Genomic DNA, 3,037 nt, shown 5'->3' on the forward strand with positions numbered 1-3,037 from the left:
AACAACAGCAGCAGCAGCAACAACAACAACAACAACAGCAGCAGCAACCGCAGCAGCAACAGCAGCAGCAACAACAACAATAGCAGCAACAACGGGAGAAGGAGCGACAGTAGCTGCAGCAGCAGCAACAATAACAATAGCAGCAGCAACAACAATAGCAACAGCAGCAACAACAGCAACGGCAGCAGCAGCAGCTGCAGGAGCAACAACGGCAGCAGCAGCAACAATAACAATAGCAGCAGCAGCACCAGTAACAATAGCAGCAGCAGCAGCAACAATAGCAGCCGCAGCAGCAAGAACGGCAGCAGCAGCAACGGAAGCAGCAGCAACTGCAGCAACAGCAGCAGCAGCAATAACAATAGCAGCAGCAAAATCAGCGGCAACAACGGCGAAATCAGCAACAGCAGAAACTGCAACAACAACAGCATCAGCAGCAGCAGCCGTAGCAACACCACCAGCAGCAGCAGCAGCAACACCAGCAGCAGCAGCAGCAGCAACACCAAGAGCAGCGGCAACATGAACAGCAACGCCAGGAACAACAGCGCAGGCAGCAGAAACGGAAGCAGCAACAGAAGCAGCAGCAACAACATCCGCAGCAGGTGAAGCAACAGCTCCTGCAGCAGCAGCAACCCTACCAGCAGCAGCACGAGGTGCTGCTGCAGCTGCTAAAGCAGCAGCAGCATCAGCAACGACAGCAGCAGCAGCAGCAGCAGCAGCAGGATCGATGGCCGTTCCGTAATAACGTGCAGCAACTCAGGCCCTGAAATGTCTCCTGCAGCAGCAGCAGCAGCTGCTGCTGCTGCTGCAGGGGATCTCCCTGTTGCAGCAGCAGCACCTGCTGCAACAGAAAATGCAGCAGCAACAACAGCAGCAGCAGCAACAGCTCCATGGGAGCAGCTGAATCGTCTCATAGGCGTTCCTGCTGCAGCACCTCACCGCTCTCCTGCCAGCAGCAGCAGCAGCAGCAAGAGCAGCAGCAGCAGCAGCAGCAGCAGCAGCAGCAGCAGCAGGATCAACATGCGTGTATTTAAGTGGTTGTTTGCTGAGGATGTGTTTAGGGTTTGCGGTGTATGTGAGGGTTTGAGCGGCTGCAGCAACAGCTGGGAGGGAGAGTGCTTGCTCTTAATAAGACAGCTGCTGAGACCTGCTGCTGCTGCTGCTGCTGCTGCTGGTTCTGCTGCTGCTGCTGCTGGTGGTTCTGCTGCTGCTGGTGGGTCTGGTGATTGTGGAGTCTCTTTTGCTGCTGCTGTGTCTCGAGAGACAGCTGGCAGCAGCAGAACTGCTGCTTCTGTTTGCTGCTGCTGCAGCGTGTTGAGCTGTACATACACCTGCTGGCTATGCGGCGAGAGACCTGCAGCAATTAGAGGCGGTGCTTGTGCTGCCTGTGATGCTGCTGTTGCTGCCTTCTCTCAGCAGCACCAGCAGCTGCTGCAGCAGCTACACAACCAAGAGCACCAGCAGCAGCAGCAGCAGCAGCAGCAGCAGGATTGGGGGGCTTTAGACAGTTTGGGTTCATTTGAGCTGCAGCTTCCGCAGCAAAGTGATGTGTGCATACACCCTAACAATGAAGATTCTGTGCTGCTTTGCTTCGCTACTGACACATCAGAAGACGAAGCAGCAACAGCAGCAGCAGCAGCAGCAGCAGCAACAGCAGCAGCAGCAGCAGCAGAGCCACCGGAAGAGAACGGTGTGCCGTCTTCAACACCCAGAGCAGCAGCCACTACTGCTGCAGCAGCAGCAGCAGCAGCTGCTGCTGCTGCTGCTGCTGCTCCCTCTAAGTCTCGCCGCAGCACCACACAAATATGCGAGCGGGCTGCTCCTTATCGAGTGATTCGTTATAGGCTAGTGAAGCTGGCGTTGCTGCTGCAGCAGCAACCTGCTGCTGCTGCTGGGGGTTGTGCTGCTGCGTTGGCAGAGGCCCTACATGAAGTGGGGCTGCTGGAAGGCTCTGCTGCTGCTGCTGCTGCTGCTCCTGCTGCAGCAGCAGCAACCAATGCCTTATATGGCAGCGGAGCGCATGCAGCAGCAGCAGCAAAAGTTATTGCTGTGCTGCTAAAGTCTGTCGCCCCACGCTCCCCCGTGCAGAGCGATTTGCTGCTGCTGCTGCTGCTGCTGTATGCTAGGCTGCAGGCAGCAGGAACCCAGCTGCTGCAGCTGCAGCAGCAGCAGCAGCAGCAGCGGCGGCGGTGGCGGCAGCAGAGACGCGGAAGAAGCCGCCTTAAACGCCCTGACGAGCAGCAGCAGCAGCAGCAGCAGCAGCAACAGCAGCAGCAGCAGCAGCAGCAGCAGCAGCAGCAGCAAATGTGGGGAGCATGCACTGAGGACTTCTACCAAAGCAGCGACAACGACACCCCGAGCGACAGCAGCAGCAGCAGCAGCAGCAGCAGCCTCAGCTACTGCAGCAGCAGCAGCAGAAGCAGCAGCAGAAGCAGCCGCGGCAGCGGCAGCAGCAGCAGAAGCAGCAGCAGAAGTAGCAGCAGCAGCAGAAGCAGCAGCAAGAAGCAGCAGCAGTGGCGCCGAGCTGCAGACAAGGCCCTCACCGCTTTAAATGAAGCTACATTGAAGATGCTGCATGCAGTTGCTGCAGCTACACCAAACGCAGTAAGCAGCAGCAGCAGCAGTAGCAAAAACAGCAGCAACAACAACAACAACAGCAGCAGCAGCAGCAGCAGCACAGTAGTGGTGTATCTAGCTGCGTTTCTCTCGCCTTTTGTTTATATTTTTCTATACTTATTTATATTTATTTATTTCTGTTTATATTTATTTATTTATATTTATTTATTTATTTATAGAGACCTCGTTTAATAGTTTTGTTAACTGATTGGTTAATTAACAGCGGGCAGACAGCAGAAGCAGAAGAAGAGACAGAAAGGTGAGGTGCAGATACACCGCAAGCAAAGGCTTTATTGTCTTTATCTTTTTTGTCTCTGTCTTTGTCTCTGTCTTTGTCTCTGTTTGTCTCTCTGTTTTTCTTTGTCTTTATCTCTGCCTTTCTATATATGTACATATATATATATATATATATATATATATATGT

General features: G+C 54.1%; 1 protein-coding gene across 1 annotated transcript in view; it reads left to right on the forward strand.

The window, feature by feature from the left end:
* Window positions 1-765: 765 nt before the first annotated feature.
* The window catches only part of EAH_00046930 (hypothetical protein, conserved), a gene marked incomplete at both ends in the record, with an annotated part of 6,499 nt that continues 4,227 nt past the window's right edge, over window positions 766-3,037 (forward strand). Inside the window, 2 exons of the mRNA XM_013394607.1 lie at window positions 766-1,059; window positions 1,414-2,684. Of these exons, the coding sequence (XP_013250061.1) occupies window positions 766-1,059; window positions 1,414-2,684 (1,565 nt within the window). The remainder of the gene's footprint in view (window positions 1,060-1,413; window positions 2,685-3,037) is intronic.

The sequence above is a fragment of the Eimeria acervulina genome, genomic scaffold, assembly GCF_000499425.1.
Source record: "Eimeria acervulina Houghton genomic scaffold, Eah_scaff705, whole genome shotgun sequence".
Taxonomy (NCBI): Eukaryota; Apicomplexa; class Conoidasida; order Eucoccidiorida; family Eimeriidae; genus Eimeria; species Eimeria acervulina.